The 27,897-nt window shown below is 39.8% G+C and overlaps 1 protein-coding gene across 4 annotated transcripts in view; it reads right to left on the bottom strand.

Annotated features, from left to right (window-relative positions):
• Nucleotides 1-27,897, bottom strand: part of AFF2 (ALF transcription elongation factor 2) — a 334,526-nt gene that overhangs the window by 29,582 nt on the left and 277,047 nt on the right. For 2 of the 4 annotated variants that reach the window (XM_051630068.1, XM_051630071.1), the window contains exons 10-13: nt 11,100-11,262; nt 9,558-10,577; nt 7,313-7,437; nt 1,345-1,579 (exon numbers count right to left, since the gene is read on the bottom strand). In XM_051630068.1, the coding sequence (XP_051486028.1) occupies nt 1,345-1,579; nt 7,313-7,437; nt 9,558-10,577; nt 11,100-11,262 (1,543 nt within the window). The remainder of the gene's footprint in view (nt 1-1,344; nt 1,580-7,312; nt 7,438-9,557; nt 10,578-11,099; nt 11,263-27,897) is intronic. The other 2 variants (XM_051630069.1, XM_051630070.1) reach the window with 2 other exon arrangements.

The raw sequence follows: 27,897 nt of genomic DNA, 5'->3' as shown, positions 1-27,897 counted from the left end.
GCAACTTGCAAGCGAGGTCCACAACCAGATAAACTAAATTACAGATGAACCAATGAACTAGGGAAAGAAGTCTAACATGTTTTATAAGACAAATATTTCATGTATCAGGTTAATAGATAAACCAGGAATAAATCTGACTAGAGATGCTGGGAGTGAGAGGAAGTGGCCCTGATGTTTACATAGCATTGTTTATTTGCTGACATATGCAGTTCATTTTCCATTGATTTCAGCTGAAGGCGGGTGTATTACTCTCACAGCTTGAAGTGACACAACCATATCAGAAAGCAACAGGGATGAATGAATAAGGTGAAGTGATTTGTCACCTACGAGCCAATGCAACTTGTGAGGTTTACTATTACAGTGCACAGTAACAACCTCTCACAAAGCGGCCAACAGTGAAAAAGGGGCTGTGCATGGCCCTCTCTGTAGCAGAATTTTCTTCTTGTCTTTTAATTTTGACAGTGATGCTAAGATACAGTTTGATACTGACTGGTATGCTTGAAATGCTAGAGGAAGGACTGTTTTCTACAATGGACCAAACCCCTGAAATTTCCCTTGTTAACCTAAAAGAGGATGACCAAGTGATGTGAAATTTTTTAGTGAATTTACTGTGCAGCTTCTAGTTTTAGCTGTTTTTAATGTATTTTCAGTAAAAAAAATCTGAATCTGGTCAAAAGCAAAGAAGCTAGAATTGTCTATGTGAAAACATTTGATGAGGAGATGGTCTTAACAGAATTTTTAATTTATTTTTTTTAGGTGAACACCCCCTATTTACATGGTATCTAAAAGCTTATATATGTCATTAATGCAGATTAGGTGTAAATAAACCTTACTGCTGAAACCTGGGAGCCTGCAAAACAGAGTGAAGGTATTTCTATGTGGAGTATGCTAAGGGCAGGTACCTTTTTGTTAGATTCTTATTGCCTGCTTAGTTTAGAGTGCAATATGCAGCATAACTACAGAGCTTAATTCTGGCTGAGATTTTGGGGCAATTATTCAGGTGATGCATAATAAAATTATTGAAGTTTTACTTTCAAAATGTGTGTGTTCTAGCCACAGAGTTAAGACGAATTGCAGTTAATTGGTGGCTGCAAAGGCTCCCATCTAAGGCTCAGGGACTGGGTGTTTCAGGGAGTGATACACAATGTAAAGTAGATGTCTAATCCTGACCTAAAAACGGAACTTGCAAGAGTTGTGTATGCCCACAAAAGATCCGCTCCTTTCTGCTCTTGAGTGGGGCTACATAAGCATTTAAAAGTAGACACTGAGGAAAAAAAAGTAAACAGAACAAAGCTAAGTATGTTTTGTCTTGTTCACTTCCAGCAAGTGAGGTTGGTTACTTACACAGATTCCTTTGGGGTTAGTAGAAGATTTATTTTCATTCTTTCTGTGTTTAGAAACAGAGGAGGAAGAGCTGCTGGTCTGAGAGGTGTTTGTGATGTTTGTCTCTTGGCTGAAGGAGCTGTTGTCACTGCTGTGCCGCCGGTGCACAGGCTCATCCAAGAGGGGAGATAATGGAGGAGGGAACAGCTTCTCTTCTCTTTTCTTTGCCACCTTCTTCACCGAGCTACCACTGCTCCTGGGACACAGATAAGAGTCAGCTGCATTTCAAGACCCTTGGTTAATCCAAGCTCTACCATCAAATGTGTTCTGCAGTTCTATGTCCTAGGAGCTAAGTCAAAAGGGGAGAGGCAGTGAAAACAGAAGAGCTACCTCTGCTTTTTCAATGGCCACAGAAACCTCCTGCTTTGGAGGACAATCTCCAGTGCATTAGTACAAATTGCATCCAATTTAAATGCTAATTTGAGTCAGTCTTCATTTGAGAGGTCATAGAGGTTCTGAATCAGCAAAGTGCTGGAAAGTTTTATGCATGGGGTTTGTTCCTTTGACATCAATATGACTACTTATGTGTTCAACATTAAGCATCTTTTTAAGAGGTAGAGACACACAGGCAACCTTTGCAAAAAATGTAACAGCACCTGGCATGTGAACCAACAAAATAATTTATACCAACTACAAAATGATAACCATAACAATAACAAGATAATAATAATTTGACCTCTAGACGAAAACCAATGTTCAACACTATATTAAAATGATACATTGTAGCTGGAAAAAGCCCTTGAGCAAATACTGGTTGATGAATTGAACGTGATTCAGAAAATGAATGTGGTTTTGACATGAAAGCTCCAGTAATATGATAATCTATTGTCTGTTTTATGTACAGAAATTGTTAGCTTGCTAGAAATGGCAGCTGTGATACACAGCAAAGAAATCAACAAACCTGCTAGACTTTTCTCCCCTCAAATCCATCAAGAAAGAAAACAACAAACCTCAACACCCCAAACTGACTGTTTAACATGTTAATCTACTCATAGATTTTTATTTTAGGTACTGTCCTAGCTCAGTCAATGAAGATAACCTGAATTTTAATCTTTTGTTAGACTTCTAATATTGCACTACACAATCATTTACTTATCATTATTATTGACTAAAATTTCAGTAATTAATTAAGTCAACAAGAATTTATATTTCATTCCCAGGCACTTTCAGTCAGTGTCAGGAATTATAGATCTACTTTGCTTTAAAGTAACCAGGGAAAGAGGAGAAGGCAACCTAAATTTCCTTAATCCTCATTCTGGAGTGCTCTCTTATTCCAGTCTGGCCTCTTCTATAGTTTCACCAACAGTATCAATATCTGCAAATGCTTTGGTCATTCCCCTACTTAAACCTTTGGAGATACAAAAAGCCTATCCTTGAAATCACAGAGTGAAATCAAACTAGCTCCCCACTTTTTAGGTTCTTCTTCTTCAGCTCTTCTACTCAAAACTATTTTAATCGGACTGAAGCAGAATTAAAAATATCTTATTTGAAGCTTTCTGATATTAAAGATCGTCAGACTGAAGAAATAAAAAGAGCACAGAATTCACATTGCCTTACAGAAGGACTGGTACAGATGCTGTCCTGCTCTGAAAACACAGGGGCCTGAAGAAGATCAAAGGAAAGCAAGCAGCTTGGAAGAGACTGGCAGTTTTTTGAGGAGACTGATCTATGCACATGTGGTCCTGCAACATGTCCTCCAAAAAGTTCTAACTCAAAGCCCCATCTGTTAGATTTCTTACCCCCAAAGGGCATTTTGGAACTCAGACAAGTTACCATAGCTATAGCACAATACTTCTCTGAACTTTTTCCAGAGGAAAGTTTTCCAAAGCAGGGCAAGCACTGCCCCAAGAAAGCGTGCATGTGTTACTGCACTGTAGAGAGGCAAAGCAGACACAGTTTATGAAATACAAAACCCTCTGCCTCCAAATGAGTGTCCTACACAGGGAACCCTGAACATACATGGGCACAGAGCACAGAGAAAAGTGAGCATGGAGGTGTGTGGAGCTCTTCTTTCTCCCTGGTACAGCTTCGCAAAGGCAAAAGCAAGCAAGTCTGGCAGACCTATCTCAAAAGTGTGGTTAAATCTTTGCTACCTTAAACCACCGGTTCACTTAATCTTTGGGCTCAAATATAAGATGGGGCAAACCAAGATACAGGCACAGCATTTCAGCTCTGGCACACAAGTAATTCTGTGGGGGGGAAGTCTCAACCACAAAGGAAAATGCACAGAACATTTTTTTCCTACATAATTAACATTTAAAAAACCCAACACAACAAAACCAACAACAATACTTTACAGTCACAATTCTGTTTTTTTTTTTTTTCCCTCCTTGCCCACTTAATCCTATGAGTTTTCACAGGAATTAAGCTAATAATTTATTTAGCTATGTTACCTCCCTCAGATTTATGCTAAAGCATTTATGTTAACAAAAACCTCCATGAAATAGGTTGTTACCAGCAGTTAACCAGATTGTCACTTTGCTTTGGGCTGTTAATGGGCTAAGGAACTGGTCTTTGATTGCAGTAATCACTAATTTTGAACAAATTTATTGCAATAATTACTGAGACTCAATGGTTTAATTTGCTGACATGACTGTTAGTTAAACTATATTTAAAATCTAGGGAGAAACACAATAAAAGAGCAAGGAAAAAATACAAGCTGAACTGATGGTCTTGTGGCTGCAGGCTTTAATCTTTGTGTCTGAAAAGGCCAATTATCAAGGAAGAGGAAGGCTTCCCATCTGCTTTTTTTTTCCAGCCTGGTTTCTTTTAGGGCAGAAAGCAAGCAAGAAGGCAACAAGAGGTCAATGTGTGAAGGAAAGAGAATTTCCATCTACTCTCACATTTCAAGCTGCCTTTCTCTGCACTCTCTTTATCTGCTCCTCCTAGTATGCAGTGGTATCTCTGGTCTATTAGTGAGACAAAGCCATTGTCTCTACCAATCACTTGGCTTTCCTTTGCCTCTACTCTCCATGACCACAATGAAATGCCACACACTGACAGTGGATCTGATTTTCTGCAGAAGGTTAACAGGGAAAGGTCACTCCTGCATTAGCTTGGACCATGTGGCAGCAACAGAATGAAGCTGAAGTCATTGTCATAGATGTAGAAGGCTGCCTCTGCCATGAAGGAACCAAATGAACGCTGTTGTGACTACCCAAGGGATTGGCTAATATTTGTTGCCAAGTACAGGTGTATCTATAACTAAAGGTAAAAAAAGGGAACAGGAAATCTTGAAAAACAGGCTGAAATGTTTGCCTCAGACAGACTTCTAGCATGCCTGCTAAATGGCAGGCCTATTTAACTGGTAGGAGTCTAGTTTGAAATTCAGACTCGCAGTTTGCATCAACAAATAAGTCTCCATGTTGTTACAAACTGCCAAATAGTGCTCTGTCTGGACTAGGTCCACCAATCAGGTATTCAGACATAAACGGTATTCAGCAGTACATACAATTAATGCTTGAATTAAAACTGATCTGGCAAGCAAGTAAACACATAAATAATCTGCTGCTGCAAAGTGGGCAGCTGATCTGACAAAAATTTGGCCTCGCAGCAGTGTTTCAAGGTATTACTATGAATTAGTTGGACAAAACACAGTATCATCTATTCTTTCATTTGCTATGAAATATCAGAAATAAGGGAAAATACAGTGGCAATAGTTTGAATAATTGTATTTTAAGTGTCTCATCAGATTTAGGAAAAAGGCAGCAGATACAAAGTGTTTGAGTGAAGGAACAGAGATAACTAGTTGCTTATGCAATGACTACACAATACAAACCATTTCTTTGGTTGTGCAAATGGCTTTTAAGTTCACAACTGACCATTTGAAATTTCTACACTCAAATTGTACATGCAGTCATAGAAACTTGTGGAAATTAGGCATATAACTGCTCATACTAGACATGTACCCTTTAAAATTAATCATGCATCTTTGCTTGCTTTATTGAGCCCATATAGTTAGGGAAAGATTATGAGAGATACGTATTCAAATGTCAAAACATCCTTGTATCTATAAAATAGCCCAGAGAAAGTCTCTGAAATCTGCTTTTGTGAACTTGGCTTGTTGGCACAAAGACCAAGTTCTAATGGGAGACCTATGGTTCCTCCCAAGTGAGACCATCCACCATGATACGCAACACCTTCTTAATAGATTAACATCATCATCACATCCATACCTGAATCTCCCTCATTTCTCAAAGCCCTTACCTAGAGACTTAGGAGTTCTGAAAGAAAATACAGAACCTTTGGGAACAGAGGAGTAAATGGCAAAGCCTGTCTTTAAACCTTTTTCCACTGTAGTGCTATTTTCCCAATGCCCTTGAACAGTGTACTTTCAGCTTCCTCTCTCTTCTGCCTCCCCTTAAAACTATGCTTCACCCTCTGGAGAACAGAACCACTCTTGACTGCTTAAAACCAATCTGCAGCTCTCCAGAAATGTGTTGTCACACAGTCAGTCAGCTCCCTAATCTTTTGGGAAATACATCGATCTACATTCAGTTGCACTTCTTTGGGAGTTGAAGATCTGAATTATCAAACAATATTGCATTTGTGTCAAGTGAACTCAGAAGATAATAATAACAAATGCACTGAGATCCAGGTCTCAATCACTGCAGAGGAAAAGTCAGAAAATTTTGTTTCAAAACTTGAGGCAGACAAAAGGAAAAGCTAAGATATGAAAAAAACTATCAGTGGACACAATTATATTTTAACAGAGAAACCCAAAGGCTTAAAAGCTCTGAGGAATCAAATTAATGACCTGGAAAACAAGCTCAAATTAAGAAACATCAGGTTGGGGGTGGATCCTTAGGGCTTGCTGGCGACAAGAATAGAAAGATTTTTCTAATGGATTGTGGAGGTGTTGGGGATGAATAATCCTTGATACCCTCTGCAATCTATCTCTGCTCTTTGTATTTGCAGCAATGACAATCAGGCAACACCCATCATGATGTTCATTCAATGTGCAACATGTTACAGATCATGTTGTAACTTTCAACTCATTCGCCTTTTTCCAGACTCCAACTCTGGTTTTCTCTGTGGTAGAACAAGGGGTTAATTCAAAGACTGCAGTTACTCTATAATTACACCAGTATAAATAAAATTATGCTTAACTGTCTTAATGGATTTTAAAATTTGTTTGCTATTTCACACATGATTTTTGAACGTTATCTAAATTTAAATAATACCACAATCAAATTGTTTTCAGAAGCACATTGTGGGTTTGATTCCTTGCTTGTCCTACTGTGAAGCAGGAAGAAGTGCCTCAACTCAAAATAGAAAAAGCACAAAATTGATGACAGAAGGGAATTGCACTCTTTGGTTATTTATAGAATGTTAATCTTGTGATTATACTAATCAGAATCATTATTTATGTGGTGCCTGTTTGCTCAAGCATTATAACTATCTCTCAAAGACACTCTGAAAGGCACAAACTATTTGCTTATGTCTGCTGAAATACAGAGCATGTATGTCTGAAATATTTAGGGTGGTCACCCCTGGCAGCTAAAGAATAAGAGCTGCTGAAGTGAATGGCGAAGTCACTACTTCGTTCAATAAAACTGAGAACTGTCTCTTAAGAAAATTATTTTAAAAAATAAATTCCAACCCATCAAATAAAGCCCACTTTTAGTATGATTCTCTGGCTATAGAAGTTAAAGATGATAGGGGCAAGAAAAGAACATTGAAAGGTTGCAGTCTGGGGGTAGGAGAGTACACCAGGACTGTGGTGGCACCCTGAATTCCTGCAGTCCATCAGAAGGATGAATGAATCTCATCCAAAACCATGTGGATCCTCTTCCTGATGGATGGAAATAGCAATGCCGGGTCATTTGGGCTTATGGGCTGTAAAACTCATCTGGTTCTACAGCAAAGACATTTGTAGAACAGTACCACAAAATCCCCCATGAATGTTATGTGAAAAAAAAGGACTTACTCTTTAGTGCTGGTTAATCTGTGATTCGGTATTGGAGAGATACAAGGTGGGAGCAGGCATGAAGCTGAAGGGTCCTCCAGACGCTGCTTCTTGCTTTCAACAAAGGTATCCAGGCTTTCTGTCTGCTTTAACAACAAGGGCAAAGCTTGAAAGATCCAGCATCTATGCACAATTTCACTTGCCATTAAGAGGAGCTCAGGAATCTCAATGTATTTCCTTTACAGTAGTAGCAGCTAAAATACTGGACTAAGAGAAGTGAAAGTCACCTGAAATCAGGGCTAAACGTGCTCCAAACACATGACATGAAGTTATATAACAAGTGACAGAGCCAGCTAATTAGGAAGCAAAATGCCTCATGTGCTATAGTTATCTTCTGAACTGCACTGGAATGTAATTAATAATTCAGATAGAATGACTTGATAGCACCAAATCTTACTCAAGTAAATAGCTTTTACTTGTTGACTTAATGGAAGTTGATGGAAAAACTTCCCCAAGTAAGTATTCCTCACAGGACTAGGAGACTATAGGACTGAGCTGGGCTAGTCATCAACAGCGATAGCTGGTTTAAAATTTGCTTTGAAAGATTCCCTGATGCATGACTTTTGTGTCTGAACTAGGACGATACAAGCAAAGCTGATTACTGCTCTGTCACTGGAACCTTCATATCAGCCTTTAGGCCCACTAGTAGATGGCTAAAATAAATCTTTCAATAGCACAGTTAAGAAACACAAATCAGGCTCTCCCTACCCTGTTTTAACTGTTGATATACCCTCAAGTCATCCTAATTGGTTTGTTTCCCCTTGGGTAGCAGTGAACAATCATACAGCAACTGAACAGGCTATTTGAGAGCACAGCTTATGTTTGTACAATCCCAAAGTGAGATTCCTCATTTTGTTGCTTTCTGATTCAAAGTCCCAGCTAATGAAATTACAACATTCCAACTTTCATATAACCTTTTCTGGGAGCCTCTGGTTTAGTTGCCAATACTATACTCATGTTTTAGCCAACAGTCCTTCTCCATCATACTGACTCTCCACTAAGTTACCTAGTAAGAAGGGTTGTTGTTTTTTTATATATAATTAATATCCATCGTGGTGTACTTAAGCATACACATAAGCATGGGCATTTACACATCCCCTTCTCTTTCTTCTTTTCTCCTTCCTTCTTACATCTCTGCATTTAGTGTACAGCTAGAATTTAAATTTAATAAAAAAAACCCTGAGTTTACTCTTGTGATTATTTCCACTTAATTCTACAGGGAAGGAGCCAGTGCAGTGACTCATGAAAGCAGGGGTGCAGACCCTGTGTCTGCCTGGCATTGTCTGTCTTTGTCTTGTATTAACTCTCTCGTACTACTGGACTTCTCAAACTCAGGATTTCAAGAAGTCCACTAGAACACACAGCTGAAGTCACATTCACAACAATTTATAAAATTCGGCATATAAAACAAATACACTAGGATGCCTTCTCACAGACAGACCAGAGCACACAATTTCAGCTGGAAAAACTGACTACAGAAATTCATTTATGATATAAACCTTCAGTTTCTTTTCATAAAACACATTTAGTTTGAAGTGCATTGTCATATCCCATAAGATAGGATACCCTTGGGCATAAATAACATAAAACACATGATAAAACATAATGCCTTAAGTCAAAATATATTTGCTTTTTCAGGTAGCTGTGTAGAGAAAGCAGCTAGTTAAGCAAATGATGTTTCTATGAATCACATTTGTTTATGCAACAAAACATAAAGACCTAATTCACCAGGAGCATAAGCAAGCACCATTCCATTGACTTTAATGAAGCTATGCCTGTTTAAGCCAGTGGTGAGAATGCCTTAATCCTGCAGACAATAAAACCCTGCCTTCCTAATAGAAGTCACATTTTCTTGCTATGTCTGGACCCATAGTAATATGAACTCATCACTGGGAATCTTTCTGCAGATTACAGAACACTGGAAATTAATGGGTAAGTGAGCAAATACAGTGAAAATCTTGTAAGATAAATCTCCAGAAAAATACATTGTTCATTGATTTTGTCAGCTGGAGTTTTTTTTTTTTCATGGGTTTCTGATGTTAATTTGTAATGCCCTTGTAAATATATGTCCTCTGTAAAAACAGCAAAGCCTCAGCACCCTTGCAGCCCTGCTGCAGGTGCATTCTGAGGAACCATAGACTGCAGTCCTGACCTCAAGGAAGCACAGAATATCAGTGTTTTCCTCCAAAAGATGAAAACAACTTACCTTGTGTTTCCTTTTGGATTTTGTGGATGGTTTTTCAGTTGCTGGGGTAGGGGACTCTTGAGATGGTCGCCTGTGTTTCACAGTTGCCTCTTTTGGTTCACTTTTCACAGATGTGGTCTCAAAAGGCTCTTGTCCAGGTATCCTAGAGAGTAAACTAAGGTCTATTTTCACCCACAGAGTTTTGAGCTCTTCATATTCTCTCAGTGGGGACAGAAGTTCATTTTGTACGATTGGGATAGGAGAAAAGAGCTGCTCCTCCAAGTCATTGCTGGTCTGGTCAATGGATGTGTTGCTGCCATTGCTAGTTAAACTACTTACACTGAGGATGTTACTGCCAGAGTCCTTCACTTTGACACCATTGCCAGGCCCAGTACAAGCTGGCAATACCTTAGCCTGCAAGCTCTCCTCCTGGTCTGTGTTTGAGTCAGAAGTAGATGAATCAGTTTCAATGAATTCCCGGGACTTAGGGACAATTTTGCTAGGGCCTCTGTATTTTTTCTTCTCCGAAGTGAGACCTGTGCTTGTTCGTGGTTCTTTCCTTGGAGCTGTCTTCCCAACTGCTGCTTTAGTTCGAACCTTTGGCTGCTCGGGGGGTTCCTGTGTGTCTTTTTCTTTGGGAGTGTTGCTGGTATTATTTGGTTTGGGCCAGTTATACTCTTCTACACTGGAAGTCCTTTCTACCTTTTTGGGTTGCTTTTTCCCAGTAGTCCTTTGTGAAGTTGGCTCATTATGAGCTGGTGACTTCTGCTTGGAGCTTTTTGCCTCGGGGGTTTTCTGGGCAACTCGCGGTTTGGCTTTTTCTCGGATGGGACTAAGAATCGCCCGGTCTTTGGAATCAGTTGGGGGCAGGCTGCTGTTGAGCTTCCCTTTGTTTGGCCCTTCCACCTGCTGGTTGCTCTGGGCCTGGGAGCTAGTCTCACTGTGAGGCTCATTCTGATTGTTGATGATGGTCTTGTTGTGGGGGTTCACTTTATTTAGCCATTTATCCAGCTGCCATTTGTTTGTTGAGGGAGGTTCAGGCTGCAGTTTGAAGAACAAGGAACAAATCTCAGACAGCAGAAATATTTTTCCCTTTAAATGAGAACATTTTTATTTCAGTCAACTAGTGGTGACTGCTAGCTTTATGGGCGTATTTATGGAGTATTTGTGGTTAATTAGGCTTCCTTATCTGGTTTACAACGTGGCCCTGGAGAAATTTAATACAACTAAAAAGTTTAGCTAGTCCCTGAAGACATAGTTTTGTCATGTTGCCTTTCCTTAGTCCCAACTGAATACTGTGTCAATAAAATCTTCTCTAGCTACTGGCAAAAATCTAAATATTTCTTTAAAGCTATTCAAATGTAGGCCAGAAGGATTCTTCCAAAAGCTAGAATGAGTATGTGGGTCATACATGTACAACTGTAAAGGGAGAAAAAAGTCAACAGAGTCAAACAGCACAGAACTCCAACATTTCAACATTCTCCTAAGAGGGAGTGGGATTTCATTCTCTTCCACACTTCCCCTCTGAGCTCCCACTGGGGAGGAGCTGAGATGTGGCTTTACCTCTGGCGTGGCACTGCGTGACTCCCCGTTGCACTCGCTGTCACTGGAGCTGCTCTCGCTGTCCGAGTCGGACTCAGAGCTGCTCTCGGACTCGCTGGAGCTTCCAGAGCCGCCGCTGGAATGCGCCAAGCCAGCTGCGTGTGCCCCCGGCACAGGCAGACTGCTGTGGGGAGAAGATCCACTCATGTCAGTATGATGCCTGTGTTTTTTAAAGTGGTGCTTTGGGGGGAACCAGCCAGTGAACCCTGTTCACACCAGCTTTCCTCAGTGTCTACTTCCTCTCCTGCAGCACACATCCAAGAAAGCTCCAGCGGCCCTGCCACCATGTAGCCCTCAAGGGAGCTGGTTGGTTTTATGCTTCATGGGATACACTGGTAATGGTGTTACCGTTACCATCATCATCACCCTCAAATAAGAAACATCTCAGTCTGAGCTTATTAATCCAATGATTGCGAAAACTAACAATCACACTTAAATAATTCATTAATGGAATCATGGTTTCTTCATTTTTTTCTGGTTCATTTATAATTTATGATCAAAGGAAGGACACCAGGCAACTAATATTGGACAGGGTATTTTAAAAATTAATTTTAATGAATACTTTTATACTGTGGTGTACAAAACTACATATTTTTGACAAGGCTCCAGGGACTGTCCAAGAGTTTTTCATTTATAGCTGTTCTTTCTTTCATGTTTATGATAATGCAGTGAGAAAATGGCATTCATGCTGAAAATAAGCCTCTTTGTGAAATCTGTTTTTCTGCATGTTCAACTATCCTCCAAGATGTATTTATTAGCAGTGCACTGTGTGTCATTGTTTTTCCTCAGCATTTATTTCTCAACTGAGAGGTTGGACGAACCCAGTTTTTGGCACTACAGAATTCTTCCAAGTCTCCATCTTTATAAACTCTTCTTTAATGTCAACATTTTTTGTCAGGCAGATAACCATGAGGTTTTATGTCTGTTCAGCTGATCTATACAGAGACTTTTTGATGATTGATTTTAAATTTGTGAAGCTGACAAAGCAAAGTGTTTGAAAATTGACACCATTTGCTAGTTCTCCTTTATGGATATTCAATATTTCACCTTAATACATCATATGCTGTGTGTGTCACACACAGAGTGATCCAGAAATGCCTAGAAGTTATAATACAGCTTTGACTTAATTTCCACTGCTTTTCCACTTTCCTCTGAGAAAGATTCATGCCCTCCTTCCCTTTTCAAGAGTTGCTATGTACATCAAGATGCCCTCTTGAAAAACATAGTAACCAACAAACTGAAAGTTGGAAGAGCCAGAAAAAACTGATGTGTGACCCTTCTCCATTAAGAGTCTTTACAAGGATTGCCATCGGCTTCCATGACAATAATAGATGGTCTTTAATTTTCTTCTTAGGCTCAGCTACTTTCTCTCTCCCTCCTTGTTGGTAAACCTGTCTGTCCCTTACGCTGTGCGTGGTAACATCACTGCCTCTCTGAGCACTGCAAAGGCCCTGCAGTGCCCGTTGACAGAACAGCTTGGTGCTTTAGGGTGCATTAATGAAACAAAATTACTCACTTGGGTAATTGCTACAGATCGCTAACTTTGTTGCTCATTAAGTTTACATACTTTTTTTTCCTCTTCTAGAAGCTCTTCACTCAACTGACTCAAGTAGAGCTACTCAAAGAAATCTCAACTGGAAGTAACAGATAAATTTTGATTCATAGCATCTGATTAAAGATATGGGCATTTCCAAAAGTATTATGGAAAACTAACACTGCTGAAATAAAAAACACTTACACTTCGTATTTAATGTCATTTTTGGAAACAATTTATGAAATTGGTTTTTCTTTCTTTATCCTTCCTTTTCAGTGAAGCTCAAGAAAGTGTAGGGAAATACATTTTTCACTTCTTTTTTACACTAATTCAGAAAACAGAAGAGCAGAGAAAGTGTGAATGTGTTTGTGGGGAGTCTGCCTTTCAATTCCGTATCTCGTAATTTTGCTCTTACATTTTCTATTGAGAAAACAGTAAAAGCAGATGAAAATCGAATTTTCCTACTTCCTCAACTACTTCCAAGAAGAAAGACTAAGTACAAAAATAGAGAAAACTTCAACCATTCACAAACTGAGGAGGCAAACAAGACAATTCCATTCGAAAATACCAACATGAACACCAGCTTTGAAACTTAATATTTTTTTTTAATGGACTTATCAGAAGAATTAAATTGGAATTTAGAAACAACCTTTTCCCTAAAACTGTGAGCTTCATCTGTTTCACTTCTATTTTCTGTTTTCACCCCAAAATGGAAGTGACCATGGCAATATTAATACTTCATCCTAGCTGAAAACCAGTTCCCACAACTCTAGTGGGGAGCTGGCCATAAAGGCAAGGAGAAGTTTAACCCTCCAAGAGGGTTCAAGCCTCCCCAGAAGCTCAGGGCCGGGCATTTGGCTCCCTGGCACATGCTGGTCCTGCAGAGAGCAGCAGGGCCCCCGGCTGCACCGAGCTGGTGGGGCATCAGCCACCTCCCTTACACCTCAGTTGCTGCAGGGAATTAATGCACCTTTGCAGCAGGGAATATAAACCTGCAGCAGATCCTTTCAGTGACAAAGCTCCTTGCCTGGGGCGGTTTATGCCTAGGCAACCCTGTACAGAAGGATGTGTGTGGGACTGCTCACACTTCTGTGCAGATGTGCTGAAGATCTGCCCTGTTGTCAGTGCTGGCAAGTTTGCTCTCATTAAGATAAGAAATTTAAAGAATATCACCAGTTAAAATAGATCAAAGAAGGAAAAGCCAGTGTCCCAGCAGCTCAGGCCAGACCTCTCTAGCCTTTAAATACAACCTGTGTCTTCAAGCACTCTGGAAGGGAACTGACACTGTGGCTGGGATGCACTTACACAAAACAACTGGAGTTGTACTGCTGCAGACTGACAGAGAACTCAAAGGGCAAGAATAAAACCATGGAAAGAGATGGAAGCTCCAACTTGGCCTTATTTTCTTTCTTTCTGCACACCAGTCTCAGAAAAAGTATAATCATATGCCAAACATTACTGAATAACACAGCTCAGCAAGCTTGCAGGAACCAGACAGACTCAAAATAATGTTTTTCATACAAAACACAATGAGGTCATATTTGTCTTTCATCTGGGATAATAAAATCAGGCCTTGGCTACATCGGGCAGTTTCATGCTGAAGACATCATTGCTGATCTACATTTTTAAAGTAGAAGCATTCACTTTTCATCATGTAGTTTAGGTTGAGAGTAACTCTATATGCTTTGCAAAACACTCAGATAAGACCCAAAATGCCTTTCCTAGCATCTCACCAAACTACAGAGATCTTGCACATGCACAATTGACTTCTAATGATGCTGCTCAGCAGAACAAAAGAAAATATACAGACCTTTCACATACAAGTGCATGAAAAAAAAATAAATCTTTGCTTCCAATAAAATGAGTTCAGTGGAGAGATTTTGGTTTGTCTTTTGGGTTTTTTTCCTTAAATAAAATGTGGTTTAGTTCAAAAGAACAGGTTGGTTTGCACTCTTCTCAAAGACTTCTTCAGCATTAAAATTAAACCACATGTTTTAAAGGATGCTGGGATAGATTCTGCAAATGTGCATTCAAGCAGATGCTATACAAATAAATTGGATTTCTTCACATAAGCATCAACTACATGAACTAGAGGTTGCCTCTCTAAGAGATTTTCAAAGCAAGCTTTGTTGTGTTGCTAAGATCTAGACAAGGAATGCCAGTCCGGACAAGGTTTAAAATGGCTTTAAAGCATTTTATCATCAGACTCAAGTCCTCAAAGTGACTAAAAGGGGCAGGAAGCACTGGTATTTCAAAGTCTTGAATTTTTATTTCCCAGCAGGAGATGAACAGTCATATTGTTCCTCAGTGCTTGGGTGGACAATGTTCTTTATTTCATTTGAACTGAAAAAAATATTAATAAAAACAATGCTGCACAATGCAACACCGTTTGTTTGGGTAAATAACACTTAGAAGAAAGCCAGTTCATTATTATCACTTGAGATTGGAGGCCTCTACTGAGACCACTGACCTGCTGTGCTGGGATCTGTGTAAATACATGATGAGAGACAGTCCTTGGGCCAAAGAGCTTGCAATCCAAACACACAGAGCAAACATCAAAGGTATTACAATCATCCTCACACTCAGTGCAGCCCTGTCACATTCCCTAAGTGTGAGGCTTCCTTCCAGTTAATTGAAATATGAGTTTCACCCCCCTTTTCAGTTTGTTCTCCCCATTTTCCAAGCCCTGTGCTCAGCACTTGAGCTGAATCCTGCAGGGTAGTCAGACATGCTCTGCCCTGACCCTGAGATCTGACCATGGGTCTGCTATCTGGGAGGAAAAATACACTCAGCAGCAAGGATCCCTGTTACTGAGGCCAGATGGATCAGTGTCTGCTTACCCCCCTCCAAAGGAGCTTCTCCTATGTCATGGAGATGAGTGACATGCATACCATGGGTAGGAGGAGAACCAGATCTCCATCTTTTGCAAAGACCATCATGATGATGTCTCTAGTTGCCTGCAGACTGATAAGTTGGTCTCCTACCTGCTCAGATGATGAAGCAGACACAGAGACCTGCACATCTGGAAGCAATTTGGAAGGAAGCTCTTCTGCAGCCTTTTCACCTATCTCCCTTCATCTGCTTTTGCAGCACAAGGCATCTACCCTGTCCCTTGCTGCTTGGCAGCATGACACAGTGTGGGCACAAAGTATGACATGAGGAATGTCTTGAAGGGGGGGACACACACCAGTGTCTTCAGTACCTGACATGGTTTTCAGCACTTGTTCAGCTCAAACATAACTGCAGAACAGCTGATATTTGCAGGTAAGTTTGTGGCATCTGTCAAGAACACCACTGGAGCTGGCTGCTGGTGGCTTCTGGTGAGGAACTGCATCAACCTCATCACACACCAACCCTCCTTCTTTGACTGTGGTTCACTGGTACAGGTGATCAGCCTAAATTGATGTCTCCCTGCAGCTTGTCTGTTTTTAAACTCATGGGTTATTTTTCCAAAGCCAGTTACAGCAGATCTGGCACTACTGTGTCTGGATCATTATTCTGCCTAGAGAACTGAAGGCCCAACATGTGTCTTACACTTTGTTGTTGTTGTTGTTGTCATCTAGACTATTATCATATTATTTTCAACACATCATTTACTCTGCTGTTGTAATAAACTGTTTTCAAGATTAAACCTGGTATTTACAACAAAGAAATCTGAAATACTAAAACTCGTTAACCTCTAAAAATAATAAACTTTTTACCCTGTAAATACATATGTATAATAAAGTCATATAATTAAGACTACTGCACCAAAACATCAAGGAACAAAAATTCCTAACAAGTCCTTAGCTATCTCCCTGAACTTTTCACCAATTAGATGTACTTATGTTAATTGCTGTGAAGAGAATTTGGCAAACAGACAGTTCACTGGAACAATTGGTTTATTCATTCCAACCCTTCCTTTTTAGGGTCATGATGAATTGGCCACTTGTTCCATTGCTCTACCCAGAAATCAAAATGTAAGCTTTGAGAAAGCAGAGTGCTGCTGGGCAGTGGGAACATGTAGATGGGAACTGACCAGTGAGTCAACAGTATATCAATGCTGGCAGAGTATTCCACAAGAAGCAGCACTCTACAGAGGTTGATTTACTGCACAGGCCTATTTTTAGGGAAAATGCCACCACTGAAATCTGGAAAAGAGAAGGGCTATGGCTGGAAGAGTGACTACAGACTTGACAGAGTGGTTGATCTTCCTGTTGAGGTACTGGAGTGGAACTTGGATGAATTTTGCTTTGTGACTGAGAAGAAAATATGTCTGTGCACCAGTTCCTGCTGAGTAAAACAGAGACTGTGTTGCCTATCCTTAATCTGGCTTGTCTATTTAAAATGCAAATTCTTCAGAACAAAGACTCTGATTGCGTCGGGCACTGAAAAGTGGGCACCCAGCTCTGAGTTAAATCTTTGTGCACTACAGCCACACTACAGCATCTCCCAGAGTGGATGGTAACACTCCCTTTTGGAGGGATACTGCTGTTCTCCCACTCACTACACTTCATTTTGAGAGAAGAGATGGCTCCAGGTTTTCAGAAAGTAGCCCAATCTCTCCTCCAGAGTCTATTACTACAGAAAAGCTGAACCTGAGGGGCATTACTAGGAGGTTACTGGGCTCACTGAATTCTGTATGAATGTTCAAAAAAGGCTGCTTCATTATTCTAGCAGATAATAATAGGGCAGCACCTATCAGATTAATATTTAGTGACAGAATTTAATACCATAACTGTTCAATAACGAAGTTTTATTTCTCTTCTATTCTTATACCATTATCAGGAAGTAATATTCTCTTCTAATTTGAAAGGGAGCTGCCATTTTTTTATAATGAATTGTTCATATCTATATCTTCAAACTTATATATGACTGCCATTAGATTGCTTTTTAAAGAAAAGGATTGCTCTGAATGATTTGTTCACTGCCTTTCCATTGGTTAGTATTAAATTATTTATCATCAGGCTGGTAGGATTCAAATCTAAATGTTCAAAGACTGGGTTGACACAGGAACTGAAAACCTGTATCAAGCGCTTTTAAAATATTAATCAGCATCCAGGTCAATGAAATGAAATAAGGTGTGGAAATTGTTACTTCAGCTAACATTAGCACGCATAGTAAGACATCACTTATGATGGCTCCCTCATGTCAAAACACATGGAAAGGGAAAACCTCTCTGGTATGTTATTCAGGATGTGGCAGCTGATCTGCCTGTATCAATCCTGAACACTGTAATGCAAATAGGAGTTCTGATTTATTTTGAGGGGGAGGGTAATTTACAAGATGTTGTATGTACAAAGCCACATTCTCATTTTGCTGTTTTCAGAACTAACTGTTTTAATCAAAGACTGTTTATAACAAGGTTGATAGAATTACTGAAACAGATTTTTTTTTCATACAAATAAAACTCTTTTATACTTCCAGCTTTAAAGACCATAAAAAAGGATAGTAAAGATGAAAGAAATAAAAAGAATGACAGAGCTAACTCCTATGAGCCACAATCTATGTCAAAGCAGAACTAAAATGATTGACAGCTTGCATTAGTAATGAATAGAGTGGGGAAAAGCTGCCAAGAATCTGTAACAAGGTCAAAGCCTTCCAATAAAGAATTACATTAGCCACAAATCCTAGGTGGAACTGTGTATATACATCTGCAATGTGACTTTAACCATGGTACTGTTTCTACTGTCCTATTCTGACCCTTTTCCTGATTTTATTCCTGGACAACAGTACATTCTGGCTCTTTATCACTGCAATAAAGAATGGGTGTAACATATCAAACATGTCTGTGAAATTATAAAAAACAAACAGAAGAGGAAGAATTTTAATGGCACAACCCTAACAGTACACATAAAAAAAAACGTTCTGAACTATTGGTATGGTAATTGCTCTCTTTCCAATTTCACAGCAGTCTTATACACACTTGACATGGACGAAAAGGGGATTTTGCATATTAAAAGCAATTTTGTATCCGTGATTTGTGCATGTATCACTCTGCTCACCTCAGAGTTTGGAAACAATTTTGTGAGCATGATATTATTCAGGGAATGCAATGTATGTAGACTTTTTGATCTACAATATTTTAGTGAATGGATTCAAGTGTCAGAGAGCATTATTTGTACTATGCCCTGATGTGCTACTGTTTGTTTGGCATCTGGAAGAACAAGAATACTATCTCTTACTGTGAGACTCTGAAGGGCCTCATTTGATGAAAATGGAACCATTTTATTACATCAATATTACCCCACTGAATCAAGCTAGATAGGAGTATTGATATATAGAAACTTATTTATTTTCCACAAAGGAAATGTGGAATACTGCATCTTTCAGTATGTCTTGTGAATCTTCTGTGAAAGTTTAGAAGTATGTATTCTCTGCTGGTAAGTCATTTACTTAAACTTTGATTTTCCTTATTCCAGCAGAAAGTCCAAGTGTGGTGATGATAAAAAAAAGTCCAAAGTGAACCTCTGAAACCGAAGTGTTGGCTTTTTTCTCACTTGCATGTGGCAGAAGTCTGGACACATAACTTTGTAAATTAACTACCCCATTTGTTCTAACTCAGTTCTACTTCAGTTCTACCTGAAGACAGAATCCAGCCTACAGAGCCCAGTGGAAAGACAACTGGGAGCTGTGGGGCCAGACTACAGTGATGCAGATGGATCCACATGACACCTCCAAATCCTCAACATTTCCAATCTTATCTGCTGAGGAAAGCTAATTTTACTATCCTGAGCAAACAAGCAGTCAGAAAAAATGAGAAAGTAGGACTTTTTCTCTTTCCCCATGTAAGACAACACCTCTGAGCTTGAAAAGGCACCAAAAGGCATATCCTGATTTTCCAGAGCTTTGCAGCACACATGCAGTCACTCTCACCTACACACTATGTACAAGTGGCACAGTGTCAGCTCAGGAAACCGTCTGAGGATTCCAGGGGAAATCCTTGGGAGCAGATCAGCAGCATAACCACTTCCAGACCAAAGCAAAGAGGATCAACTGAAAACAGGGGTCTCTGAAAGCCAGAGATGGGAAAACAGCCTGTTGCAGTCTGTTAAGGCCACTCCCATTTAGAAGAGGCCCAAGACTCCACCAACTGTGGCTATTGTCAGGAGCACAAGGAGCAAAACAAGCAATACAGAAAAGGGCAGAGATAAAAACTGAGTACAATCAGATCAAATCAGGTAGAATTTTAGTAAATGAGCTTCAGCTGCTCACAAACTGGTAGCAATCTCCGTACATTATAGACTTTACAAAGCATGAAACAGCAGGACTGGTGCTAGAGGCATGGTGTGGCTCATAGGCATGTACTCAAATGATTAAGGCACAAATAATCCACCTTTATGGAGATGACTGCTGCAGCTTTGTAAAGACAGACAACCCTGTGGTTACAACACCGGGCTGACCCTTTAGAAAACTGGTTTGATTCCTGTGTCTCTCTGGGATTTCATGGGCAAAACAATTCAATTCCTGGCACTTCTTCCCTGAGTACAGAGAGTATTGAGAGACTTCAAACATCTTTACATTCGTGAGATTTAGGCTGCAGGATAAGAGGGCCCACAAAAACACACAGACACTAATGAAAACCACAAGTAGACAGTTTCACTGCTAGTGCCATAATAGTAAAAAGGATTAATCGTTATTAATAATGGGCAATTACTCTGAAATAGTTTTTAAAGAAGTATTCCTAAAGGCACATGATGAATTTATGGCACACCACCAGAGCCTTTCATGGATATAAAGATGTACTTCAGCACACATGACTTGTTTTTTGAACAAGGATAAACCTGTCTAGTAAAATATTCATAAAGCTGAATGCTGAAACATGGGTGTCTTCCTTACAATGTATTTAAAAATGAGGTGAAAAAATCCACTTGGAGTGAAAATCTAAACCTTCTGTCTAACATGAGCTCCTTTTAATGCTGTTGATTTTTGCCAGTCACATAATACACTGCTTTACAGAAAAAAAAAAAAAAAAAAGGTATTAGGTTTAAATATCATACTGAAGAACAGAGCTAAATCTCTAGCAGCATCCACCCTTAATTATGACATACGTAGGTATTAAGGAAAAAAAGGTGCTTCTCTAAGTGATAAATGGACATGAAGATCCTTCACAACATTCACTATAAATCACAAAAGGCCATTAATAAACAGTCAGAAAAAATGACAGCTACTACAAGTATCTGCTCTCATACTTTGCCTAATACTATCAGTGTCATGTTTAAACCTGACATCTTAAATCTTCGACATGAAAACCCTTTAAGTCAAAAGACTCAGCTATTTTAAACAGAATTTTCTATGCTTGCTATTTTGACTGACAGTGAAAGGAAACAGAGAATCGTAATTCTTTAACCTTATCTGGCTGAAAATCTTGCCTTCCAGCCTTTTTCATCAACGCCAAAATAAAAAAAAGATCCTATTAGCTTCCACACTTATTGCTGAGATCTTGTGGGCAAACAGAGTTACCATGTCTTCCAGAGGGAGCTGGTGCTGCCCAGCACCTTCAGGACACAGCTCTGCAGGAGTCTGTTTTTTTCAGTAAGTACAAAATAATTCAGATCTTTAGGATTAGTTAAATTATTTCTTCTTAAAAATCCTCCAGCTAAGAAACTTTCATTCTGGACACTTATGTTCCTGAGTTACAAGACATGTAACTTTTCTACCATCCATTTTTCTTCAGACTGCTGAAGGGGTTATTTTATCAGCACTGATTTGTTGAAGGTCTGCCAACAAGCAAAGGTCAGGAAGATCCAAACCCCTCATAGATACTGGCTTGAATAGGCAAAGCTTGATCTCCCTTGAACTTTTAATTGTTTCCAACTTGATAATTACTCATTTAGTGAGGTGAAAATGTGTTCTTCACACATCTGCCTCAATCTCCTAATGTTCTAGTGTGGCATGGTGGTTGCCTGTTATATGAGACCTGAAGCTTTCTTGCTCGTTAAATGACAAAAATCAGTAGTGAGATGTCACTCTGCTAGCAGGGAAGCAGAGAAATATTGACTTATTTTCTACATTAGAATAGACCCCCCCCCCCCCTTTTTTTTTTCTAATTTTGCCTGCAGTATTTGGGACATAAAGGACAATAAAGCTAAATTAACAAAGGACAGACCTCAAAACCCAGCCCCTACAGCAGAAGAGACCATGAATAATCAAAGGGGCTAAAGAAGACTGATGGCTTCTGCAACAGGACTCCAAGGTCAACACCAGTGCTTGCATCTCCTGCAAATGTGCAGGAAAGGACAGAGACACTGTGGCCCAGATATGAAAGGCTCACCCTATCTGAAATCTGAATTTCAGATCAGTATTAAGCTGGATCCCCTCAATAACAACACTGTGTGGCTGACCTCTCTCTCTTTTGCAGAGCAAAACCTACAAGCCCAGTCTATAACTTCAGATGATGCCTTCAACACACTGGAACAATTTAGCATCTATTTAATGTTTTGTTTCCCCCTCTGCTTTTTAAATGAAACATCCCTAAATGTTCTTATAAGTGAGTTGTGCAGAGGCTGCTGAGAGAAAACACAGTGTGGCAGCATGTTCCTCCCACCACGCTCAAGCCAGGCTGCATTCCTGCCCCAACAGGCTGTCAATGGGAGTTTGACATGGGCAGAGTTTTGAAGCTGAAAGCTGTACTTGCTAGTTTTGAAGTGGTGAAGCTGTTATTTTTGAATCTGAATTCATAAAACATCACTTATCGCCTAGGTTACAGATGGACTCAGGATCCCACACTTGGCTCCAGAGTTTGGATAGCTCACACTGCATATCTGGGGTTTGGGTTCAAGCCCATCTTGAATATAAATTTAGAATGAAAGAAATACATGCAAATACCAGGCATATTATAAGACACTGCCAGATGTTTTCTTCTACTTACAAGATCGTTTCTGAGAAAGCAATGTGTTTTTTTAAGTAGATGGTGGAATATGGGAGTGATGACAAGCTGGTATCCTTGAGTTCAATGTGAACCTGACCTCATTCTCACGTTTAGGGTGTCTCTTGTTCCTGACACATGCCTTCCTAGGCCTCTCAGGCTACATTCTTTATTAAGTTTGTTGAGAAATGGAACAGTGTGCTCACAACCTTTTTTTGGATGTCTCCTTGAAAAATATCTGTGTTCTATCTGTGCTTAAATGACAGCCTGCTGCTCGTTTTCCAAGAAAACCCCTGCCAAAAGTCCGGATAACATTTAACTCCCAGGCTGGTATACACAGAGCTGGCCTTGCAGGTCATGTTCCCAACTGAGTAATGGACTCACTCTATTATGCCTGGCAAGTCTCACTGGTTGGAATTTTCAAACAAAAGCAAACAAAATCAACTTTTGTTTTGTGATTTGATTATTTTTTAATGCTACAGCTTATTCATTTTGGTTTATTAATTTGTTGGTCCAATGGTTTTTATGTGCTGCAATTCAGAATAGGTCTCTCTCTAGGATCATGTTTTATACAGATATGGGAAATGAAATGTAAGTCTGATACAATTAGGGTTGTATGCCATGCAAGACAATACTGTAAACACAACGACAGCCTGAAAAGCTGCTTAGCAAAATGATCTTAATATACAAGGCAGTGTGAAAATGTAAAAAGAATCTATAATGACAACAAAGATTAGCCATTTGCTCTCTAACCTTATTTACAGAAGCAATCAGAGGTATTCAGGTCGAGTTAATGACCCTGTCTCCAATTAATTCAATTGTCTACAAACAACACTGATGCAGTGGTTGTCTCAGAGTCTGCCACATAGTCTCTGAGGGAATACATAAGACTCCATTAAAAGTGACAATAATAATGCATTTATTACTGAAACACTATTGTATTATAAATAAATTCCTGATGTTAAATTATGCTCCACACTTTAACAGAAATTCAATTACTGAAATAATAAAAAAGACAGTGTATTTGCCAAGTGCCTGGACTATAATTTGGCTGCTTAGTTACCAGCAGTTGGCTGTTTTGCAATTTCTTGTTCATAGAGTATTTCTTTTGAATAAATGCCAGACTTTTTCATACAAATTTCATGAACAAGTTGCAAAATGAAATTTTAGCTTTTGAATCCAATTATGAAAGACATAACTAAATCTATTATTGAAAAAATATTCTTGAAAGCCCTTCTTGCTGTTGTTGGGCTCTGTGTGGTGATTGAGGTAAGTGCAGGTGCTGTTCATTACGGGCCATTGTGCACCATATGAATTCTGGGAACTGAGGAATTCAGACACTTTCTACTCTGTTTGTGTGAATAACAAACAGGCGTGATTCGGGAGTTGTTTGTACAAGCTTGCACATTGCTCTTCTGGGACTCCTAAGACACCTGCTTACCCTTTTGAAGCCAAAACAGTATCATTTATGTTCTGGCTATTCTTCCTACAAGGATTTTGCAGAAGGAACATATTTCCTCATCCCTCTTCCCTTAGGCCGCCATCAGTGGCAAAAACAGGAACAAAACAATGCAAGAGTATTACAATTATCTAACATAGTGGGGACAAGAAGTCTTAGAGAGGTTCTTTTTGGCTTGATGAGATTCAGGCAGGGAACACCTTGTGAGAAAAGAAGGAACTGCTTCTCATCATTCCCTCTCTCAACCAGTTTCCTGCAGTAGGCTGTTAAGCATCAAGTATAATTTAATTTTTTTCTCCTAGCACCAATCTGTCTTCTCTCTTTGGGGCTTGGCCATATATTTATCTTGCTAATGCCTCACCCATTGTCTTTAGATGTTTTACATGGAAGACATGAAGAGATGCATGCACCTTGCATCCTGCTACGTGAGTACTAATGAAAAACTGCTGACAGTTTTCTTACTGGATCCCATAGGTGCCTGCAGCCATATGGCAGCAGGTATGTGGGTCCTGGCTCTTCAAGGGATCACAGACTCTCACCTCTGCGTATTTCGAAATGTGCTGTCTTGACGATATACTTCTGCTGACAGTGATTATTTACTTTGCACTTTTATTTGTTGATGTATTGCTAGTACTTATCAACAGAGATGTTATCAAAACATCTGGGGATGGAGTGCGCATGTGGAGAGCGGCAGCCAGGCAGCCCAAAGGAAGGAACCATGGAGGGAAGTTCTTGCAGTCTCAGAGTTAAAATGAAATGTATTTTTATTTTTTTTTTCTCCTGACACTGATTACAGTGCAACTAAAACTGCCACAGTTCAAGGACTTCTGGGAATTTATTGAGCTGATGGGAGGTGCTATCAGACAACACCTTGCAGGAGTCAGCAGGCACAAGAACTCCTTGAGAAGGTAAAAGATTCAGATATAATTCAACATCAGCACTAAGATTTTTCAAAACTTGCAGCAAACAAAATTAGATGACTTATTATTTGAATTGACCCCTGTCAAAAGCTGTGTGCAATTACAACAGCAGACCTTAGAGCCACCTGAAAGTCAAGACTGGTGAAAAGAACAAACCAACAGTTAAAGAAAGGCCACCCCTCTCCTGAACTTCAGGGAAAAAAGGCCTAGAAGAAAGAAGGCTTGGGATCTCAGTGGGTTGCAGGGCTGAGGGTTTTACTACCTTACAGAATGGCTGACAACACTAGAGAGGACCATATTTACACAGGATAAGCCCCCAGACTTCTAAAGGACATTTAGCTGGCTGTGAGGGATCCTATTCCCAGTGTCTGCCTTCAATGATGAACGGCAGTTCCCTCCTTCAGCTAAGGAACCAGAAGGAATCTGAGCAGAGGAGGGTATTTCCTCCCAGATGTGTGACCAATTAGTTACATAGCAGAAAAGGAAGAGGAGAAGGAGAAGGAAAACAGGAAAAGCAAAGAAGAAAAGGAAGAAGAGGAAAAGGAAAAAAAGTGAAGGAGAATGAGAAGGAAGATGAGAGCACTCAGCCGTCCAAAAAACACTTCAGGAACTTAAGGTGAAGGCAATATTATCATAGCAGATTACATGTTGAATGAAGTTCAACAGCAAAACAAGATACACAAGGATGAGAAACAGAAGAATTTTTGTTGGGGAAGAGAGACCAAAAACAAGGCCAGGCTACCAAGCACCAAGTCTAACACAGAGCTGAACTCCAAGAGCAACTACAAAGCTGAAGAGTTCACATATAGGTACTGCCTTTCACTGGGAGTCTGCCTGTTTTAATACACTGGTGTCTAATTATTTGGGGTTTAGGCTTTCTCAGTGGTGACCATAAGTTAGGTTTATTTATATTCTGCACCTTGTAAGCAGTCAACTAAATTCCTGGAAAAGGCTACGTATCAGCTCTGAGAGAAATACTTCTAGTCTCTGGGACTACATACTGCCCTGAGTTTTGCTATATTTTATTCAACTTGTATATACGCACTTAGTGCAGCCATCGCCACAGGCACTTACACTTCTGTACAACAATAAGAGAGGCCCAGAAGAAAGACACTGCTCACTTTAGTAGCTGCTGCTCACCGTGGGAGAGCTGCTCATCATTTGAAGAACAGAGAGCAGTACCGGCAGACATTTAGGCAGATTATAATTACTTAAGTAGCAACTTGGCTGGGACACCGGGATTAACACCCCAACTCAAATTCTTATGAGAAAGCAATGAAATCTTTAATGACTGCAAATGTCCAGGACCTTTGCTTTATACCAAATCTGAGGCAGCACCTCTTACAGCATGGTGGCCTCTAACACAACATACGGTCGTTGTTTCAAAGGTGGTGCAGGGAAAACAGCCACCTGGTCATCCCTCACACCACCTTCTACAGCACCCAAGTGACCTGGAGTGTGTGTCTTTGCAAGCTCTGTCATGGCCCAGCTCTACTCAGCTTCAGAATGTTGGAGAATGGCACAAGTGGGCATGGCTGGGGGCCAACAGAGCATTTAGCTGTCATTATTCCTACAGCAGATTCACATGTACTGCAAAGTAGGCTTAATGAGGGAATGTTAATTTATATCCGTTCACAAGAGCATAAGAGGGCTCTAGCACTGACCAATCATGGGCCTAACAGGTTTTAGCACTTGGATGTGCTACGGGATCAGAGAAAGTTACAGACACGATAACGTCTAATAAATGCAATAAAAATGGAGATAACCAAAGTAAGTTCCTGCATGTCAGATATTAAATATGACTAATGGCATTTGACAGTGTTCCACAGAAGGTGCATTGGAGTCTCACTTCTTCCTTATCATTATCACAGAAAGAGAAAGGTAAAGCACTGCAGGAATATAAATAATTTGAAAACCCTCATAGACAATATTCTACTCTGTGCCTCATTTGCACTTAAAAAAACCTGCCCTACAGACCTTATGTACTTTTAAGATTCATCTGAAAGATACATGAAGAAGTCTTCCAGTCAAAAATGTACATATTTAATGGAATTAGATCTCTAGGCAAGAAAATGTCAGAAGAAAAGGAGAAATATTAAAGTGAATGCAGGGTGCTCCTTTCTAGTGCTTTCCTGCTTTGATAAATATCTTCTGGGATGTCATTTACTAGAAAGTCATGATTTAACAAAAAGAAAAACTGCAGTATAAAATATACTCCCTTTATTGCTGAAGTAAGTTGCTATTTTCATATTTTCCCTCTGTATTCTGCTTTTGTCAGCCAGAGGCCTTGATATTTGCTTTTATATCATCCCCATTGAAAATGCAGTGATTATTGTGAAATATTCAATTGCAGAGCTCTTCTGATTACATGGCAAGAGGAGATCATAGGAACCTGTACTGCCAGAGCCCTCTCTCTGCCTTCCAGTCTCATGTGAGGGCAATCAAACTTAGACACAAAAAAAAAGACCCTGATTGTAGTGCTCAGTAATAACCCTGGGCTTGAAAGAAATCCTCTTTGTTCAGTCACATCAGCTACAGCTGATTTTGCTGAACAGCAGCTGAGCATCTGCAGTGCTCTTCATTCCTCCACTGCTGGCAAAGCAAAACCACCTAAAGGTGCTGCTCTAAGGACAAGTCCGCAGAGGCCCATGGCCTGATCCTGTCTTTCAGTCAGGTAGGGTACTGCAATCTATCATAACTTATTTGGAGGGTCTGGTGCTCCACTGGTGATGCAGAAGGTTGTACCACAGATCCTTCCCCCCAGCAGGACTTGAGAAGTACAACCTAATTAGCTCTTCTATGGGAAACAGCAGAGCTCTTATAAATTTTCCCCTGGGAAGACCTAACAAAAACAAATTCTCATTAAAATTGGCATTACTACTTGCAAGAAAGTTTCAAACTCCCCTCCAAAGTAACACATTTCTATTGGAAAAATTCAAATAAAGTATTTTGAGTTAATTTCATCCACAATTAAATATTTTGTTTCATTAAACTGACTT

This window comes from Apus apus, chromosome 12, assembly GCF_020740795.1.
Source record: "Apus apus isolate bApuApu2 chromosome 12, bApuApu2.pri.cur, whole genome shotgun sequence".
NCBI classification, from domain to species: domain Eukaryota; kingdom Metazoa; phylum Chordata; class Aves; order Apodiformes; family Apodidae; genus Apus; species Apus apus.
The sequence above is the reverse complement of the archived record's forward strand: the minus strand, read 5'-3'. Positions and strand labels throughout refer to the sequence as shown.